Source organism: Hyla sarda, chromosome 3 (genome assembly GCF_029499605.1).
Source record: "Hyla sarda isolate aHylSar1 chromosome 3, aHylSar1.hap1, whole genome shotgun sequence".
Classification (NCBI taxonomy): domain Eukaryota; kingdom Metazoa; phylum Chordata; class Amphibia; order Anura; family Hylidae; genus Hyla; species Hyla sarda.
Genome location: NC_079191.1, coordinates 406,698,307 through 406,718,349, shown reverse-complemented (window position 1 = coordinate 406,718,349; position 20,043 = coordinate 406,698,307). Strand labels below are relative to the sequence as shown.

Sequence of the window (20,043 nt, the reverse complement as noted above, 5' to 3'; positions counted from 1 at the left end):
AGCCGTTTATGCGATGGCTCCGACATTAAAAAGCATCGTATGTTGATGCTGCCTCTGAGAGGCCATTGCATGTTGAAATTATTGTATGTCAGGGCCATCGTAGGTCGGGGGGGTCACTGTACACAATACTAGGAATTATACACATTTTTATGAAGTCACATGATTTCGAGCACTAAGGAGGACGATCAAGTTGGACAACCCCGATAATGGGCTTCCCATGTGTTGTGCCCTTAATACTTAGCAGCTGGGTGCTGGCTATGGGTATAGTGTCCGTATGGATGAGCTGGACTTCTCAGTGGTCTAAACTAATAAGACTGAGGATGGACAGACACCAGAATAGAACAAATATTCTGCTCAGTATAAGGCTACATTCACATCACTGTTGTCCTGTGACCCATTAAGGGGTTTGTTTGGCCCCAAACAAAGGAGCCTAATGGAGCCTTTGCACAACAGACACCCCCGGGTTCCGACGGATCCCATTGACTTGAATAGGGAGTTGCATTTTACGCAAAATTTTTGCTGCCACTACTTTAAGGAGTTGTTTTAGCGATTTTAATAGTGACTAGACTTGGTTAAAAAAGTAAGTAAGCAATTCTCCACAGTTGCCATTCCAACGGTGCCCGGTTCCTACCACTATTTACAATTGACCACCTACGTGATCATTAAAGAGGTTATCCAGGAAAAAAACTTTTTTTATATATCAACTGGCTCCAGAAAGTTAAACAGATATGTAAATTACTTCTATTAAAAAATCTTAATCCTTTCAATAATTATCAGCTGCTGAAGTTGAGTTGTTGTTTTCTGTCTGGCAACAGTGCTCTCTGCTGACATCTCTGCTTGTCGCGGGAACAGAGTAGAAGAGGTTTGCTATGGGGATTTGCTTCTAAACTGGGCGGTTCCCGAGACACGTGTCATCAGAGAGCACTTAGACAGAAAAGAACAACTCAACTTCAGCAGTTCATAAGTACTGAAAGGATTAAGATTTTTTAATTGAAGTTATTTACAAAGCTGTTTAACTTTCTGGAGCCAGTTGATATATAAAAAAATGTTTTTTCCTGGATAACCCCTTTAAAGTGAAGAACATTATGCGGTGAGTGGCCTCTCGTTATTTCTTCTGCTCATGTTTTTTATGAACAGTGAGACAATGGTACTTTATTGTATTGTTTTATTTGCCAACAATGTGCTATAACTTTTGCATAAAACAACATGATCTTATGACAGGCACACCTCAACCGTACTCTATAAATCAGGTGTAAGATGAGAGGCCTAGTCACAGAATTCTATTTTGTAGCCCCACTTTTAGATTACATTGAACAATAGATGCAGGAAACTCGAAACTCCTGGGCACCAAAGCAAAATCTGTAACAGGGCCCCAACTTACCATGTGCAATTTATAATACTGGTGACCTTTTATTTGGCAGAGAAGGGACTATGGGGGAGATTTATCAAAACCTGTGCAAAGGAAAAGATGCTCAGTTGCCCATAGCAACCAATCAGATCGCTTCTTTCATTTTACAGAGGCCTTGCTAAAAATGAAGTAGAATCAAAACAGGGTGACCGTAAGTTCAGAAGTTAGTCCGGCGCAGAGAGGAACCATCAGGGAACCAGATAAAATCAATGGATTTATTAGATGCAACGCGTTTCGCTGCACATGCGCAGCTTCATCAGGATGCCTGATGAAGCTGCGAATGCGCAGGGAAACGTGTTGCATCTAATAAATCCATTGATTTTATCTGGTTCCCTGATGGTTCCTCTCTGCGCCGGACTAACTCCTGAACTTACGGTCACCCTGTTTTGATTCTACTTCTACCCAGGAGGGCTGCAGTGGACCTTTACTTATATTCATTCTACACTTTACCTTGTTGTGTGTGGGCGCACAACAAACTTTGGTAAGCGGCTTGGGAATTACCGTCCCCCACCCCCACTAACAAGATTTTCTGATCCCGCACATGAGGCGCCTTCCTTCCTCTCTCTAGATTGCTAAAAATGAAAGCAGCGATCTGATTGGTTGCTATGGGCAACTGGGCTACTTTTCCTCTGCACAGGTCTTGATAAATCTCCCCCTATGGGCCCCCAAAGGCAACTTCTACCTCTGTACATGGATATCAATCTAACAATACTTCAGGGAACCCTTATAACAAGGGATTTTTTATAAGTTTTCTTTGCATAACAAGCAACTGCATATGCAAACCCTGAAACACCGAGAGGTCGTCACCGCTAACCGTAGTTACATATAATAAAAGATGTGAAAGCAGCAATTGTTAGTTTATACCAAGAACAATGTCTAGAAATACAATCTACCAGTTCACGGCAGCAGATATCATCTAAAAATACAAAGTATAATCAAATATTTCCTGAATTCTGTTCTTAAAAACAAAGTTACGACGCAGAGGGCAGAAAACCCTAAGAAGTTAACGTCAGCTCTTTCATAACTTCACACAGAGTTCCTTGTCTTAAAAAGAAAAAGAATTTCTCAATCGCCGTTATTTTTGATGATCTTGTCACTGCTGCAAATGTTGCGTAAAGAGGCTGTGGTTTATGATTCAAGACATCTTAAGGTTCAGCCTTGGGTGCACGACTTTCATCTACTCAAAAAATATTCTGCTTGTTTTAATATAAGCAATACAAATGACTTAAAGTGTACCCGTCAGATCCAACAAAAAAAACATTTTTTTTATATATCACTCAGTACCTAATCCTGACCATGTACATCTAATTTTTATGTGTCTAGCACCTTTATTTTTATTTTTTATTACACTTTTAATTTAGCTCACTAGTCTGAATTCCTCTTAAAGGGAGGGGGCGTGGCCTCACTGTGCAGGTCTCCGCCCCCTCCCTCAGTATACTGTCTGCTCACATCTCCCCTAGCATTAGCAAAACTACAACTCCCAGCTTGTCCTCACTGACAGTAGTGGGACACAAGCTGACAGTGGGAGGATTTTTCCTCCAGCTCTGAACCCTGCGCTCACAGCTGTCAATCAAGGAAGTGTGTCCATGACATAGGTGATGACGCATGGACACAGCAGGACTAGTATGTGTACAAGCAGGCAGGGGGGGGGGGCAGTTGTTCGACTGGCTTTTTCAGTATGAAATACTGAAAATGTTCTAATGAAAGCAATTGCAAAACCCATTGGTTATACATGCTTTACAACATATCAGAAGTTTTTGTATCTGACAGTGCCCATTTAAAGATCTGCTGAAGAAATCAGCAGATCTTTCACCAAAGTTGCGGTTCAGACTAGCGTAATGAGGATATATTTTTGTGTCCGTGTTATGGCTGAAAGTCCTGGCCTGACTACAGATATGATGACCAGAGGGGTCAGTTCAGGTCATCAGACCCGGGGTCGGGACAGGACTTGTGACCGTATGGGCCCATTCACACTACAAAATTTCCTATTCAGCTGCATGAAGACAACATTGGTGTGAATGGCTTTTCTGTTGACCCGTTCACAGTAGAAAATTCTTCTGCAGAATTTCTGGATTTCAGGTCCGCCGAAAGAACGAACATGTTCATTTTTTCAGTGGAATTCTGCACCAAATGCAGTGTGCAGGACTGTGCAGTCCTACCGCTAATTTCATAGTGTGAACGGGCCCTTCCTTTCTTAGTAAAAATGTACAAGGGGACGCACCTCTAAAACAGTGCTGTGCCCCATTCATTATCAGGATCGTATAGTAATTGCATATCTTAGTCATAAGCCCAGGAATTTATGTAGTTCTTGTTTTCCAAAAGTTAAAAAACAAACAAACAAAAAAAAAAAAAACTTCTCTACAGACTGGGACCAACGTAAAAAATAAAAATAAAAAATAAAATTTACTCTAAGGGTGCAGTCACACCACGGTTTTGCAATACAGTTCCCGTCTCAGGTTTTTGATTAAAAACGGATTCCTCAAAACCGGACTAAACTGTATCAAAACGTGTGTACAAATTTTAACCCATATACGGTTTTAAAAATGATGTCCGGTTGCATCTGTTTTTTTAAGAAAAAAAAACGTATATGTTTTTAACTTTTCACTCCATTTTGAATAAAGTTTCACTGGTTTGATTGAAATTCCAAGAAAAAAAACTGTGCAAAGTCAAAAACCGTAATGTGAAAACCTGATGGAACCGTAAGCACATACAGTTCTGTACGGTTCCCATTGACTCCCATGTTAAAAAAAAAACATATGCGGTTTAATAAGTTTTTTCACCTGGACCAAAAAACGTGGTAGACTACGGTTTTGGGTACGGGTAAAAAATGGTCAAAACCGTATAAGACGCAAAACGGACTAAACCGGATGATGCGTTTGACATACGGTTTACAATGTTAAGTCAATGCATACGGTTTTCTATAAAGTTCTATATGGTTTTTAACTTGAAACTGTATACGGGAACTGTATTGCAAAAACGTGGTGTGCGTGCAGCCTTAGGTAGTTCCCACCATTCTGGTGCCACTGCCTCTTTGATGTCCCCTACTGGAAATGCTGCATGTCATTTCATACATCGTGCATTATCATTATTATTGGTTCCAGGGCAAAAAAAAAATAAGGGTGAAATTACAAAGCATGACCATGATATAGAGTAAATGACAAACGGATATAGAGGGATATAGGGCCTTGAGCATAGTCTACAAGCATGCGTCTGCAGCCAGTCACCGCTCTATACCGATCCCAGTGTGTAGGGAAGTTTTGAAAACCTCCTTTAAAGGGTACCTCTCATCAAATAAACTTTTGATATATTTTAGATTAATGAATGTTGAATAACTTTCCAATAGCATGTTAATGAAAAATATGCTTCTTTCTATTGTATTTTTCCCGATCAGTCCTGTCAGCAAGCATTTCTGACTCATGCTGGAGTCCTAAACACTCAGAGCTGCCAGCCTGCTTTGTTCACAGCCAAACAGGCTGTGAACAAAGCAGGCTGGCAGCTTGTAGTGTTTAGGACTCCAGCATGAGTCTGAAATGCTTGCTGCCAGGACTGGTAGGGAGACCCCTGGTGGTCATTTCTTCAAAGTGGAAAATTAAATAGAAAGAAGCATATTTTTTAATAACATGCAATTGCAAACTTATTCTGCATATATTAATCTATAATATATCAAAAGTTTTTTTGATGAGAGGTACCCTTTAAGAGACGTATTTGTCAACTTGAATGTTAAGCAGAAGGGTTTTTTGGACAACCCCCATGTTGTGCGTCACTACAGACAAGTTCCCTCTGGAACACTCCAAGAAGGACCAGGGTGTGCTAGGGTAGCGCAAAGACTCACGTTGATGGCCATTGTGCCCTTGCCACTCTTTGTTTATATAAACTGTTCCTCAGAGGCCTAACTTTGCCTTTCTTTACCCACAACAAAGATTCTGTTTGCTGCCCTAGACCTCTAATGAGGGGCATGAAAACTTGGGAAGATTATTGGCCGAACAGTCTGATATCGCCCTGTGTAATGCACCCAGAGATCAGCTGCTCATTCTTTGCATGGCTGCATTTTTCAAGCATCCCTGTCCGCCGGCCATGTAACTGGAGATGTGCGACCAACGAAGGATAAAAGAAAGGGCCGCTCAGCGATCGCTCTTGCAGCACTGCTCGTATGACACCAGAGCAGAGTAATAAGCTCCTTAGTCCAGCGCCAATAAACCATCGCAACAGGAAACATCTCATCTGCCCATCTATTCAAATACTAAGAAGATGATAAAAGGAAGAGTATGCTGTGTGCACCCCACCTGATACCCCCATCTGGGGCACAGAACAACCAGACCAACAAGTCTCCAGCTATGTTCTGCTTTAACAGAGAGGGAACTAGTATGTACTATCTAAACTTGCCCTGAAAGGGCTATAAAGCGGCCCAGTCTAGACATGATAACAACGCTGGACCTTTTATGTCATATTTATATATCTGTGAGACTACCCTCTGTATTACCCTATATCTCTACTGGTCATGTCAGAGGGAAAAGGGTCAAGGGTTATCAATACGGCCTCTTACCTCTCCCTAGTGCATAGAATAAGCAAAAAAAATATATATATTTAGGACCACATTTGGCTTGATTTCCCTGTGGTAAACAATATTACAATGTTTTAGCTGCTTTTACCTATAAAACCACATCCTCGGTAATGCAGTGCTCTGTATTTCTTACATTTTGCGTATAAAACGTATGATGTTTTCAGCTGTTTATTCTTCTGCTATCTAAAGAGGTCTTCCAGGGCTGTCATTTATGGCGGCTGTAAACCACAATAGCGGTCTCTGATAAATCCCCACACGACAGATGTATGGACCAGACGCCTATCACCCCCCCCACACATAAATGTATATGGGGAACTCCAAGCAAGAGGGAAAAAGTCAGCAGCGCAGCCCACCCCGACCACAGTTTTCACTTTTTCATTATCACTCATGATGAAATGCCAAAATAAAGTTTGTTTCCCATGATAGAGACATTACAGTCTGATCTAGTACAGCGGTCCCTCAAGTTACAATATGCATTGGTTCCGGGACGACCATTGTATGTTGAAACCATTGTATGTTGAGACCAGAACTCTATGGAAACCTGGTAATTGGTTCTAAAGGCACCAAAATGTCATCCAAAAATAGGAAAAAGTGAGGATTAAAGAAAAATAAGTAGATAACTAATATAGATAAAGCAAATCCTTACATATAAAAGTAAGAAAGATCTGCTGGGAGCTGTAAATCATGGTCTATGTCAGTGTTTCCCAAGCGGGGAGCCTCCAGCTGTTGCAAAACTACAACTCCCAGCATGCCCGGACAGCCAAAGGCTGTCCGGGCATGCTGGGAGTTGTAGTTTTGCCACAGCTGGGGGCACCCTGCTTGGGAAACACTGGTCTATGTAGAGGACAGGAGCTTCTTCAGGGTTCTGTACAGAATACACAGTGTCCTAAAAAGTAATGGAGTCGCCCTCACCTGGTGTCCAAAGGAGCAGCTAACCCTGGTACAGGTAAAGAGTACAGAATATGTAATACCTCCCTGTACTGTAGGGGGCGCTACCAGACACCAGTCAGTGCATACACTTCAGTAATACAGGGGTTTTACCGGTAAATTGCCCATTCTGATTGGTCAGATCTGCCAGCAATTGACGGGTTTCACAGATCTGGACTGTCTGTACATTGTATGTTGAGTCTGGTTTCAACTTACAATGGTCCAGAAAAGACCATTGTATGTTGAAACTATTGTATGTTGAGGCCATTGTAAGTTGAGGGATCACTGTATAGTGTGTTCAGCTGGCACCACTGCATAGATTTATTGAGGTTGTCCACGGAGTTGGCACTTACTACACCTGCATGTGCAGTCTACGCCATCAAATAGGTGGAGACGGCATTATACAGCGAGGTACTAGGACTGGGGGCTTTATGGTACTTTATGGCCAAGCATATGTTTAGCTGAATGGTGAGAAGGCATCACTAATATGAGCACAGGTATATTATCAGCCCCCCCCCCGCTATCTCATCTTTTACAGAGGCCAGTGGTGCTCTTAAAAGGTGACCAGTCAGGCTGTCTGTCCAGTACAGTATGGGCTCGTCCACACTACAGAAATTCCTTTAGGAATTTCCAAAAGTTAATTCCAAGCATCCTCCTATTGACCTTCATGAAAGGCTGCTGCACTGTTCACACTGGACTTTCCGATACAGGCTCAGATTCCAACAAATCTTTCAGGACAGGACTGCACTACAGTCTATGGGATGGCACTTAGGTCCGCTGTGAGTGCCACGGATCCGCTGTGGAAATTTAGCAAGAAAATTCTTTGTCGAATTTCCGTAGAGTGAACTGGCCCTTAACGTCGCTCCTTTGTGGTGGTAAGATAAAGAGAATCTTTTAACTTGTATTGGACTTCAGGCAAATCCAAATCCTCATCGCTGTAGTCTTGGGCAATGAAGTTGCCGGAGATTTAATCAGAAATCCTATTACCGAAGCGTGATTGTAGATACACTTTAAAGGGGTACTCCGGTGGAAAACATATATTTTTTATGAATAAAATGCACCTGGGTGTTCATCTGTTAACAAGGAAATAGCACAATGCAAAGCTAGAAGAAAAGATGTTCCAGGCTTGGTATATTATCTCACTTACTTAAAGGGGCACTCCGGTGGAAAACTTTTTTTTTTTTTAAATGAACTGGTGTCAGAAAGTTAAACAGATTTGTAAATGACTTTTGGATAGGGGATAAGACCCCTTTGGATAGGGGATAAGACCCCTTTGGATAGGGGATAAGATGTCTTAGCGCCGGAGTACCCCTTTAAATATGTCCAGTAGGTCCTGAGATATGTCCCCCAGAAGATCCACTGCTGAATTCAGTGAATCGCGCACAGGGGGACGGGCTTCATCGGCTCAATTTACATATTAATTGCCTGTGACTCCACGTCCTAGTGATGTGGAGTCACAGATAATCAATATGTAAATGGAGTGGGCGGAGCCCTGTCCACTGTGCGCGATTCAGTGAATTCAGCAGTGGATCTTCTGGGGGATCTACTGGACATATTTAAGTAAGTAACCCCTCGTTGGACTCATGTTCACCCACACTACAACCCAGTATATTGGGTTTAGTGTGGGTGAACAGGCTGATAGTTTTCATTGAATAGTCTGCAATCATACGTTACATTTTTATCTGTTTTACCTGAATTATACAAGGACACTGCTTGATAACAATCCTTATAGTAGTATCTGACCCTCCTTCTCCAGTTGTATGTTCTCAAAACCAAAGCATTTTATGAGGTGCCAAACTTCACAGAAGGGCAGAACATGGTCCAAAATGGAGTTTTGACAAAAGGTCATTTGATGGGCCAAATCTTTAAAACATTTATGCTGGTTGTAAGTGTACGAACATGGGATGGTTAGTAAAATCTATTCGAGTTTATATGTATAACATATATGCGAGTTGTCTAGATCTTCTCAGATAAGAGCTGCTGTTCTGCGTCTTCCTTTTATCACAACCGGTCCTCATGAATTCGTTCTGTATATTGTACGCTGGTAATACTCTGTAGCCGGGGGAACATTTGGTTTGGGTTAATGCTGTCACCGTTCCAGCTCACTGTTTACTTTATCAGCCGTATTTTATTGACTGGCGGAACAGTATGGGATTGTGGAGCGCAGCGGAGAGGTCATTCATTATGATGAACAGTGAGATCTGTGGACGGCGGAAGGAATATTACTGGCATGTTCGTTACTTCTTGAACTGTCTCCTAATCTCTCTGGGTTTGTTTTGGAATACTTGAGGGATATTGTTGGCTTATGGAAGTAATGGGAGGCTCAATAGACAATTTATAGTTCTCTCCTTCGCGCAGGGCCACGCTTTATGACTACGTTGTCCTCACTAGGATACAAGGGCTGGGTAGCATCTTCTACATAAACCGCGAGACAGTCTGGCCTTGTCCAGGTGGTACAATAGATGTTAATGTGATGGTGCAACACTATAACCAACTCTCCCTCAAAAAGATCATACAAGTCTCCCATATGTAGACCGGTAGAGTGACGGGGACATGTTATCATCTCTTTGGCTTGCTTGTCTGTTGCCAGTGAAGTTTTCTGCGGATGGCGGTAGTAGATAAAAGTTTACCTGCACCACTACTTTTCAGTATTATGACTTGTCACCATCTGTATGAATTTCAAAATGAATATTAAGTTGATTAGTAAAAGAACCAGGGTTAGAACTATGGCTGAAAACACTATTACCACCTAAGAAACCTTGTGAGGGCCAACAATGACAGAGGACATGTATATATGTGAGCGCATGTGTCTGTGTAAAGCAGCGGCCTCACACGGTGGCCGTCCAAATGTTGCAAAACTTCAACTCCCAGCATTGCTGGACAGCCAAAGTTGAAGTTTTGCAACATCTGGACGGCCACTGTTTGTCCATTGGTGTAAAGGTATTTATGTATACAGTGATCCCTCAAGTTATAATATTGGTTCCAGGACGGCCATTGTATGTTGAGACCACAACTCTATGGACACTTGGTAATTGGTTCTGAAGCCACCAAAATGTAATAAAAAAATAGGAAAAAGTGAGGATTAAAGAAAAATAAGTAGATAACTAATACAGATAAAACAAATCCTTCCATATAAAAGTAATAAAGATCTGCTGGGAGCTGTAATCACTGTCTATGTAGAGGACAAGAGCTTCTTCAGGGTCCTGTACAGTACACACAGTGAGAGACATTTATCAATGTTTGCTTATGTATTCTTTTTTTTAGTAATTTTTTCCTTACTTTTTTTTGCTTATGTGTGACTTATTTATCAACTGCTTTCAGCCTGTTGATAATTTTCTTTCACGTAAGCAATTTTACCTTTTTTACTTTGGTAGTAGCTTTTTCTGCTCCATCTTTGAGCTGGAGTAAATTTAGTCAATTTTTAACCCTGTTGCGACTTTTTTTTGCGCAGTTGCGACTGTCGCAGTTAATAAATACCTGACTACCCGTAGGCCATTTTAAAATTCTTACTACGTAGTTAATTTTTGGAAAACTTGCTTTTCTCGCTTTCCAGTCAAAATGTCACACAAAAAATCGCGTAGTCGCAGTTGCGACAATTTTGCGACAATTATAGTAAAGAAAACCTGACTAAACCCGTTGATAAATGTCCATAAATGTCCTAAAAAAAAGTAACATGGAGCCGCCCTCACCTGGTGCCCAAAGGAGCAGCTAAGTGTGGCACTGGTAAAGAATAGTGTTGAGTGCGAATATTCAAAATGCTAATTTTTACCGCAAATATCGGCACTTTGCAACTTCGTGAATATTTAGAATGTAGTGATATATATATACGTAATGACCAATATTAGTTTTTTTAAATGCTAATTTATGCAAATATGTATACGACTATCAGCACTTCCAGACTGGACACTGATCCCTCCCTGCTTTTAGGTGAAAGATGTAATTACACATGCGCAACTATGCGAATTTCATTACGAATTTTCGCATGGAAAAAACAAGAGAATGAATATAGCGATATTGCGAATTTCGCAAACATAGGACGAATATTCATCCATATATTTGCGAAATATCCGGAATTTGAATATTGCCCCTGTTGCATGGCGTGACGTCACGATCCCACAGCCCGCACCCAGCTTTCGGAACTTAATGTTCCCAATGCTGGGGCAATGGAGTACCCCTTTAAGAGTCTGATAACACATTTTGCTACAGATTTTCTGATGCTGATTTTCCTTCCCATTGAAGTCAATAGGTAGAAAAATAAGCATGTGTGAACGGACCCTCAAGGAGCATGAACTAGGTAAAAATTTAAGAACTGGGTGAAAGTGGCCGCAAATGCTGACAGAATTACTGCCATATAGGTTACTCTATAAAAAAACAAACACGTACCCTATCTATGGGTGGGATATTATCTAAACAAGCACTGTCATACATAAGGTCAGCTACAACAGCAGGATTAGATCCCACCCAGGTACGAATTCGAATATGGCCCCTGCTGCTCATCGTAGTAAAGTGTAGTACAGAACATGTAATACCTCCCTGTACTGTAGGAGGCGCTCCCAGACAGGAAATCAGTGCAGGTGAATATCCATTCTGATTGGTCAGTTCTTCCAGCCATTGACATGTTTCACAGATCTGGACTGTCCATAGTATTGTATGTTGAGTCTGGTTTCAAGTTACATTGGTCCAGAAAAGACCACTGCATGCTGAAACTATTGTATATGTTGAGGCCATTGTAAGTTGATGGATCACTGTATATGTATACAGGTATATATATGTGTGAATTAGCATATCATTGTGCATGTTTGCTCCCAAGTGTTGGATAGGCATCTATTTTGGACTGCTATGGCTGAGGGGGCCCCATTCCAAAGCTTGAAGCTAGACCCCATAAAAACTGTGACAGAATCTTTCAAGTGGCCAAAAAATAATCAGACAATGCATTATTCTAAACTAAAGGAAAAACAGATACAATCGGAAAGATGCACTTAGAAAAGTGCTCCAAAATTCTGGTGCAAACTGTGCCGTTGCTTTGAGTTCTTAAATGGGCACTCTCATAAAAATAAAAATAAATTCTATTGCACTCCTTATGGTAAATAAAAAAATCTTTCTAATGTACTTTGTTTAAAAAAAAAATTAAGCTTTCTATGTTTTATTTGCGTTTAAAAAAGCTGCCACTAGGTGTCTCCCTACTTGTCCAAAGCACATTTCTCCCCATCTCTTGCACAGACTTTAGACTCCTGCTGCTGCCCATGCAGAAGTCTAAAATCAGAAAATGCTGAGGGGGGGGGGGGGGATGCAGGCCTTATCCAATCAGAGCTCGTCTCACACTGAACTGCTCTGGGCAGAGTGAGGGAGGAAGTTCTCCCTTGTATGGCTTCAGATGATGTCATGCCTGCTGGGGAACGCCCCTTCCCAGTCTGTGAATCTGACTGAGCAGAAACTAAAAAACAGAAACAGAACTAAAAAAATAATAAAAATAAAGGCAAGGGGAGGACTATAAAATTTAACAAGATCATGTTAGGTACTCTTTAAATGTACCAGATTTACAGATGGCATATGATGCAATTTTGGTGGAATACACTGGTCTATAATAAGCCAACTAAGAGGTGGTGTAAAGAAGAGACAATCGTCTAACATGTCTAGCACACCGGCACCACAGTAACAAACCTAGTACATTGTACACCCTCTTGGTATAGCTGCAAATGGGCTATCCAAATTAAAAACAACACTGGTGCTTTCTTCCAGAAATAGCACCACACCACACTGGTCCATGGGTTGTGTCTGGTATTGCAGCCTGTGGAGAGGAGTAGCACTTTTTTTTTTTTCTAATCCTGAGCAATCTCTTTGTACAAATTAAAGACCGTGTTATATACTCACCCAACAACGCTCCAGCAGTGAATCCGGCCTCCCTCCTCTGAGGAGTCTCTGCAATGCTAGTGCTACCAGCCATTCAGGGAGATGGGACACCTGGCCAATCAGGCTCTGCACCGGCATCCCATTCTCTCTAATGACAAGACTATTTAGATTGGCCACAGATGCCTGTGATTGGTTTTCCTAAGCATCACATGCATTTACACTGTATACAGTGGATTTCTGGTTTGCTGACCTCGCCTCATACCTCTGATTCTGCCCTTGACATTCCCTCCCGGTTTTACCCTTCTTGTATTTTCCTATGCTACTGTTACTGTCTTGGTCCTGACATAACTCTCTGGTTCTTATCCTGGCTTGTTTTTTGTTTACTCTATAGTTCGGCCTCTGTCATAGTCAAGCCCATCTGGTTTTAATCTGGTGTGTCCGACTACCCCTTTACCTACTGGCTAGGCCCTGGGTTTTTAGTCAGTGTAGGGACCTCGGATAGTGGGCGGTTAATTTAAGGAGGCAGAGACAGCAGTTTGGGTGGAGCTCAAGGCTGCTGTCACCGACTCCCCCCCCACCTCTACTAAACCTGCCCCACCCAGTTTTAGCTACTAAAGTGTGTGAATTCTTCCCTTTTTGCTCCCCTTTAGATTATTTACTGGTATATTCCTTTAAGTGTTGTCACAGATCATATGATGCTATAAAGGACAACAAAATACCTAAAAAGACTACACTGCACTTCACCCCCGGCTGCACCTCCTACAGTCATTTTTACATTTCCATGTGGTATTTGGTATCCATCCTGTGGTATATTATACACTGTGCTTTATATAAAGGTCATTTTACAATCATCATTCTTCTATGGGATTTTTCTAAACAAACCATCAACAAAATGACATTTATATATATATATATATATATATATTTTTTTTTTTTTTTTTTTTTTGGGGGTCAAGGAACCTTAAAAGCACAAACAAATGAAGGAAAATAAAACAATAAGAAATTATATACTATTACTATTTGCCTCAAACATGGCACTTATTCTACAACCTCAAGAATCTCTGCCTTGTGGTTCCATAAAATACACAAGTTGATTTGGAAACCAGAAATAATATTATTGTTAAAACCCATGGCAGACGTATTTATGGTGTAGATGGTGGGAAATTTATTTTTTGGGATGCAGCTCACAGATTGGAGGTTATGTGGCACCATTTTTGCTGGAACAGGAGCTGGGCCGAGGACATAGTTATAATTTATAGCAGCTTCTCATAACTGGAATTCAACCACCTACAGGATTTTCCCTTTTCTTTTATATATAGCTGAATTATTGTTTAAGGTTTTTCTGGTTTCGAAAATCTATTTTCTCTGTTAGGAAATGTGGTGGATGGGGCCCCACATTCAGGACCCACATGTATTTTAACCATCTATTCAAGAACTCTATGAGCCAAAATGGATAAAAGCCTTCCAAGTCATAGAAGGATACATGTTACATAACAAGTGGAGTAACCCAGTAAATACATTGTATTACTTAGCTTGTAGTAAGTTAAAGGGGTACTCCAATGGCCAGCGTTCGGAAGTAAATGTTCCAAACATTGTTTTCGTGCTGCAGGGGTCGGCCACGCCCCTCGTGACATCACGGCCGTCATACCACTTCCCATAGACTTGCATTGAGGGGGCATGGCCGAGATGTCACGAGGGGCATAGCCGACCCCCGCAGCATGAAAGCAACGTTCGGAACATTTACTTCCGAACGCTGGCCAGTGGAGTACCCCTTTAAAGGAGTATTGTGGTGGGGAAAAAAAATTCCCCTATCCATGTGATCTCCTGCACGGCACGCTGCTCTCTGCATAAGCGACGATGACCCCCACAGAAAGTGGTGGCTTTGTGCAGAGTTCAACAATCTCTTGGCATGGAGCGAAGATCACTCCATGCAGTAGGAGAACGGGGTGCCGTGCAGGAGATTGCAAGGGGTCCTTTGGATAGGGGATAAATTGTTTTCCACCACATTACTCCTTGCTCCAGAGCAGCTTTCACAATTCTCAAAGCTTCTCCACATCTCTCTGCATTCATTGCTGATTTGAATTCTGGTAAATGTAGACTTTACAACAAGAACTGAAGTGTTATTTGATGTAAGAAGAACTAAAGGACCCCATACACATTCAAGAAAAGTCAGCTGAACCTGCAGATTTTGGTGGGATCTGTCCAACGTGTATAGGGCTGCCACAATATCTGTCAACGGAGTGAATGATTGGGCATGCTGAATAACTAATGGGAGCGCTCAGTAGCCGGACTTATCTAGCTCCCTGCCACTGCAGGTGTGCTGCCGTCTGCCTTGTACCTTGATCCACACTTTAGGTTTTGGACCCAAACTGCGGGGCTTGGCTGTACAATAGGTGGCATTTTTGTCAGACAGTAAACTTTGTGTTCCTATAAATCTGTTGCATGTTACTACATCATTCTTATTCTTCTATGAATTTTTCTAAACAAACCATAAACAAAATTACTTTCAATTTTTTTTTGGGGGGTCAAGGAACCTTAAAAGCAGAAACAAATGAAGGAAAATAAAACAATAAGAAATGATATACTATTACTATTTGCCTCAAACATGGCACTTATTCTGCAACCTCAAGAATCTCTGCCTTGTGGTTCCATAAAATACACAAGTTGATTTGGAAACCAGAAAAAAATATTATTGTTAAAACCCAAGGCATATTTATGGTGTAGATGGTGAGAAATGTATTCTTTGGGATGCAGCTCACAGATTGGAGGTTGCGTGGCACCATCGGTCACAAGAGTGGGCTCCCTGCTTTGTTCAGGTAGCTCAGTATGTTTGCTCGTAGCTACAAGCAGACACACAGAGCTACCCCGCCGCAGCAGGGAGCTCACTCATGTAACTGCCATCGGTGCATCCCCAGCGTGAAATCTGCAACCATTTAATAAATCTGGCGCACATGCACATTACGGCCACATAAAATATCAGGTGTAGAAAAATTGTTCACCTACACCACCTTTGATAAATATATATATATTGAAAGATAAGTACAAGAACACAAATGAACACAATATTCTCTGCTTATATGTCTACAATCTATGTCATTGTACTGAATATAATATATATATATATATATATATATATATATATATATATATATACACTTTTTTCTTCAGGTATTTCTGATACTGTACATAAGGATTTAGGATTGGAAATACCTACATTCTGACCCATCTTCTCTGGAGATCTGGAGTACATTCGATCAGTTTGCTCTTGGAAGCTTATTAAGTATTCAGGAAGGAACACTGATGTAAACTAAGTCAGGAAATATGTCCAACTGATAAAATAACTATTTTGCTGACTTTGTACAAAGCAAAAAATAAAGAGACCCCATCAACAAGCTAATAAGGAAGCGTAACATCAAAACAAGAGCAGGATCGGCAATATACGGGGGACGAAGCGAGGTCTGCAGTCAGATGGAGATAAAGAGCCAATATCATTAGCCAACGTACGGCAAACACAACAGCCAAGGAAAACAGGATGCTTAGAAGTGAAGCCACTGGAATGACAACAAAGGAGACAAAGACAGTGCTTCCATGAATAAGAATGCAGGATCAGATTGTCTAGACTTAACCTGAGGCACAGAAGAGCATTTCCTCTGCCCTTTCTCCACACACAACCCCTCAGTATAGGATGAAAAGATGCTAAAGAGCCATTCTCCTCACCTGTACCCTGTAAAGAGACATTGCTGGTTGGTAAGGTCACCCATGCATACCCAGCTCTAAATTCCTTATTTAAATAGGTTATCCTTCTCAGAAAGAGCCTACCCAGATGAAGAACTTATCACGGCAAGTCTATCAGCTGTATCGACCTGCAACCTTTGTTCTGACACTTTAGGGCAGGTGTATTATGTCCATGGGTCCAGATCATCAGTAACCCGGTCAGGCCGGGCATTGTGGCAGCAACACAGACACAAAAATACAGCTGTATTACGCCCACATGAAACCAGTCCTAGAAGCAACATTTTTCCATTTAAAAAAAATAATTTTTAAACAATTGTTGAAGGTGATAATCATGGGTTTAAAATAACATCGATCAGGATCGATTAACTGTTGATCTTTCGCTACATTCACACTGAACAATTACTGCTATGGTTTTTAGAGACCAGCAATTGTTGGTCTGTATATACAGATCTTCACTTTATGGCCAATAAAATACATGGGTGCCCACATAATACGAGATAGAAACAAGCTTATCGGAGATGGAGTTGCTACTTGCAGTGGCTTTCTGCTCTGGCTTATATAGAGTGGTTCAGAATGCATCAACCTTCTACATCGTCCATGTCGGACAATTACATTGGTGAAGTCTGCAATCTTGAGACCAAAAACCATTTCCAGGAGGATAGGATCTTTGACATCCTCTAAAAAAATAAATCTAAACACAGCTCCCCTGAGTGATGGAATTCTAAACCCACTGCCTCCGTGTTCCCCAGCTATCAGTGCTAAATATGTGAATTTGGACCAAGACTGTCAACTGTACAGTCGTCGCATACAGGAAAAGTACATGCAATAATGTCCACAGGCTGTAAAGATGGCGGTCACCACTGCTCAGCTGTCAATGAAGTGTAAACCTGATGCTTTACCTATTAAAAACTGAGCAGTGGTGATCACCTTATTGACTATCTAGGCCCTATTTAAGTTACTGGGCACTAGAACTGACAGCAGAGAAAGGGATGCACTAGAAGGAATAAAGGAAACGGATGAATCAGTAGAGCAGAAACTAGAAGCTGGTTATAGAGAGGACATCACAGACCCTTAGGGTTTTCCTATCCTGAGATTCCTGAGATTTTTGATAGATTTCAGACTCATGCTAGAGTCCTAAATCTCAGACTGCAGCCGGGACACAGACAAGCTCAGCACTGCTCCCTGGCAGGGAGCAGTGCTGAGCTTGTCTGTGTCCCGGCTGCAGTCTGAGATTTAGGACTCCAGCATGAGTCTGAAATCTATAAAAAAAAAAAGGGCTTGCGGCCAGGACTGGTAGGGAGACAACGTGGAAAATTAAATAGAAAGAAGCATATTTTTTTAATAACATGCTATTGGAGAGTTATTCTGCATACATTAATCTATAATATATCAAAAGTTTTTTTTGATGAAAGGTACCCTTTAACATTTGCTACAAACTGTTTGTATGAAAGCGAATTACATTCTATTATATAGTTCTGTCAGTCAAAAAATTTTAAATTAATGAAAAAATCGCAAAAAAATAAGATAAATATAAAAAGATATAAGAAATGAAATGGAGTACAGCATTTTGAGAATCATGTTACAGGGGATGAGCGACATCAAAGTTGGTAACTCTCCTCTTCCAGAAAGAAGTGATTTTGAAAGACCCGTCTTGTCTATCTCTTAAGTGCTTGGTAAGAGGTCTTATTTTTGCACACTGGTCGATCAGTCCCAGTCTGGTCTATATTGTGTTATATGCTAAATAGCGTGTCTACCCTAAAAAGTCCCTGTAATCCCCACTGTACACCACTGTTCTAGTACAGGGACACTGCTACAGCTGGCAGTTGCATCTTGTTGGTATTGTATGACCAACCATCAAGTCTATTCTCTTTTCTAAAACCAGGTGAAGAGATGCTTCGTTTCTTTTTGGATTTTATCTTTTATATTATGCATGCTCTCACAATGGTTACAGCGTTACTTCCTGGAATAATATAAATCAGAGAAGATATTTAAATAAAAAAACATGACCTCTACTATCTGGATGAAGCTTCTAGTGATCATCGGCCAAGATTTTTTCCCCCTTCAGACTGTTTTACATTTACTAGCCTATGTGAATGTAGCGTATAATTTATATTACGTATCAGTTCACTATAAAATATTCTACACGCCATTGCTCTCTAGTGTTGCTTTGGTAGAATGAACAGATGGGTGATTTAGAGTATATGTCTCAGATTTTTTAGTTTTCTGCCATAAACATCACAAACTACGACGATCGTGAAAACAATTCTACACTATTTCTCCTATTAAAAGGGGTACTCTGGTGGAAAACTTTTTTTTTTTTTTTTTTGTAAATCAACTGGTGCCAGAAAGTTAAACAGATTTGTAAATTACTTCTATTAAAAAAATCTTAATCCTTCCAGTACTTATTAGCTGTTGAATACTACAGAGGAAATTATTTTTCTTTTTGGAACACAGTGCTCTCTGCTGAATCACGAGCACAGTGCTCTCTGCTGACATCTCTGTCCATATTAGGAACTGTCCAGAGCAGCTTATGTTTGCTATGGGGATTTTCTCTTACTCTGGACAGTTCCTAAAATGGACAGAGATGTCAGCAGAGAGCATTGTGCTCGTGATGTCAGCAGAGAGCTATGTGTTCCAAAAAGAAAATAATTTCCTCTGTAGTATTCTGCAGCTAATAAGTACTGGAAGGATTAGGATTTTTTAATAGAAGTCATTTACAAATCTGTTTAACTTTCTGGCACCAGTTGATTAAAAAAAAAAAATAAAAAAAAAATAAAAGTTTTCCACTAGAGTACCACTTTAAGATAAGTCGGTATGTGCAATATTTTAGCCTAATGCCCTTGTTTATAATTGATGATCAGATGATCACAGACTGTCTTCTATTTAAAAAAAAGTGTTGTCTTCATAAGACAAACCAACTGTGATCCAATGTGAATTTGATGGAATATTGTATAATTCAACGCATGTTAGCTGAAGGTGCAAACACTTTGTGGAACTGGAATTATCTAAGGTGTATAGACGTCTCCTACTCTTTACCCCAATGATCCTTTGTTCTCATGAAAGACAACACCTGTGAGAGAGAAAACACCTATGATGGTGCGGAAGTCCTGAGCTGCTACCAGCCTCTATAAGGCTACACGGCTAGAGCAGCCATAAGCCTAAACATGCTTGTGATGGGGTAGGGAGCCAATGGCTCTCAGCTTTATCACAGTTTTTATCAAAGTGCTGTAGATTCCTTGGTTCTAGCCTAACAGGCTGGCACATCTGGAGTACGCTCACCCAGTGATTGCCCCAGCCCTGATTTGGAGCACCAGGTCAAAAGTATGATTGGCTGGTTTGCTTCCCCTCCTTAACACCAGCCCAAGGTGTATGAATACTGAATACCTGTATAGGCCATATAGTGTATATCATAATTCGTTTTTTATAACTAACTTTCTCATTTCTTCTTTTTCTTCTTTCTTTTACCCTATATTTCGAGTCACACACCAGAAACGAGTAGACGACCTTTGACTTTTATTGTTTGGCCGCAGCTCAAGAGCCAAAGCTCACATTACAGTCTGTG

General features: G+C 40.9%; 1 protein-coding gene across 4 annotated transcripts in view; it reads right to left on the bottom strand.

The window, feature by feature from the left end:
* The window catches only part of THADA (THADA armadillo repeat containing), a 706,980-nt gene that overhangs the window by 54,988 nt on the left and 631,949 nt on the right, over positions 1-20,043 (bottom strand). Inside the window, exon 37 of one of the 4 annotated variants that reach the window (XM_056568137.1) lies at positions 9,088-9,564. The exons of the other annotated variants lie outside the window; for them this stretch is intronic. Within the exon in view, the coding sequence (XP_056424112.1) occupies positions 9,548-9,564 (17 nt within the window). The 3' untranslated portion in view covers positions 9,088-9,547. Of the gene's footprint in view, positions 1-9,087; positions 9,565-20,043 lie in introns of those variants that run through there. 4 annotated transcript variants of the gene reach the window in all.